At 41.2% G+C, this 1,625-nt stretch overlaps 1 protein-coding gene across 1 annotated transcript in view; it reads right to left on the bottom strand.

Moving 5' to 3' along the window:
* The window catches only part of LOC101849728 (coiled-coil domain-containing protein 160), a gene marked incomplete in the record, with an annotated part of 15,244 nt that overhangs the window by 11,845 nt on the left and 1,774 nt on the right, over positions 1–1,625 (bottom strand). The window contains 1 exon segment of the mRNA XM_013087953.2: positions 1,168–1,263. Within this exon segment, the coding sequence (XP_012943407.1) occupies positions 1,168–1,263 (96 nt within the window).

The raw sequence follows: 1,625 nt of genomic DNA, 5'->3' as shown, positions 1-1,625 counted from the left end.
CTATGAGATACTACTGACCCTGTTCCAGCCCTAGTTGCAAGAACCCTTGCCCTACCCATTACCTCATTCACCTGCATGTTCTCTATCCCCTGGATCTGTTGTAGTTCTATACTAATGTCCTCCGGAAACCCAGTCACGAAACTCAGCTTCACTACCTCCTCCAATCCACTCCCCGTCAGCCCACTCTCTCTGGCCATTCTCCTGATGTCATTGGCGAAAACGTCCACTGGCTCTCCAGTCCATCTCGCTGATTTCAACTTACAGTATGCAGTAAACCTACTATCTGAAAAAGCTTCCACCAGTTTCCTCTTTATAACCTCCGCATCTTCTTTATCCTTGTCGGACAACTCTAAATATATAGCTAACACACTCCCTTCTAAGTATAATGGAATAAACGCTGCCAGATCTTTCACCTTAGTCAATCTCGTCACCAGTTCCACTTTTTAAATCCATGCCCCAACGTCGCCTTCCCCACTAAACACCCTAACCATCTCTGACACTTTGAGCGTTGGAAACGATTGCGAAGCCATTGTGAAATTTCTTTGTAGGCCGAAACAGCTTGTTGAGTAAGGGCTCACCTTGTGTTCCAGGGTTCTTTCAATGTTTCTTTGTAGGTGAAGATAAGGGGCCCCCTTCTAGATGAATATTATTTCTTTCTGCAATCTGGCGCGACTGCCCGCCTCTAATGGCCACTGCTGTCTGCCCCACTCAACTCAGTCCCTCTTTTCACTCACTCGTGAGCACCGGGTCTCTCCAGTCCCGTGAATCTCTCCAGGCCTGTGCGGGGTCAGATTGTTACCAGTAGAGACTGGCCGGTGTCAACTATTCTTTTACACCACACCGATCAACTAAGGTCAAAAGAAAAACCCAATCCAGCTGGACATAGAACACAAACAATTTATTAACCTTCTCTTGAATCTCTCTATTTTGAATTATTATAGATTTTCTAAACAAACAAAAAGCAACTTATACTTTCAAAAGAAACAATAAAAAAGTCTGATCTAAATTTTGTCCCATTCTTATGCTGTGCAATGATCAGTCTAAATTCCAACAGCTCTAAAGCAATCAGTACACACTCTGCATTATCAAGCCAATTCTTTCATGTTCGGAGGATTGAATAATATCGAAAATGAATGACAGAAAGTTAGATTTGCATGACACACAAACCTTTGGCAGATTTATAAACTTTTCTCAATGTCTCGATCTCCTCTGTGTTCCAGATGGCTGACTTCCGTGGGTCAATTTTTTTATCTTCCACTTCTTCTGCAAAAAGAAACCAAAAATATAAATTAACTTTCAAAATAGATAGAAGATGAGTTCCTTATTTAGTTTGACCAAATCCATGCTGTACACTCAAATACTGAACTTATTTAGGATTTTCTAGTGGCTCATCCAAAAAGAGACCATCTTTATGAAGTAACAAAAACAAATCACTATATATTCAAATATGGCAATTATCACTGTTCTCATTTATTCAGTAACCCACTGGCTTTTGACGCCTAAGCCTAGCCTCAATTGTGTCCAAGGGAATGGCAAGCATAGTATAGAACTTCTGTTATCAACATTCTAAATGCTTTGAATGAACAGTAGTGTAATTGCGCAACATATCCATAGGTATGGGGGGG

Source organism: Aplysia californica, unplaced genomic scaffold (genome assembly GCF_000002075.1).
Source record: "Aplysia californica isolate F4 #8 unplaced genomic scaffold, AplCal3.0 scaffold00663, whole genome shotgun sequence".
Taxonomy (NCBI): Eukaryota; Metazoa; Mollusca; class Gastropoda; order Aplysiida; family Aplysiidae; genus Aplysia; species Aplysia californica.
This window is presented reverse-complemented; position numbering and strand designations above follow the sequence as displayed.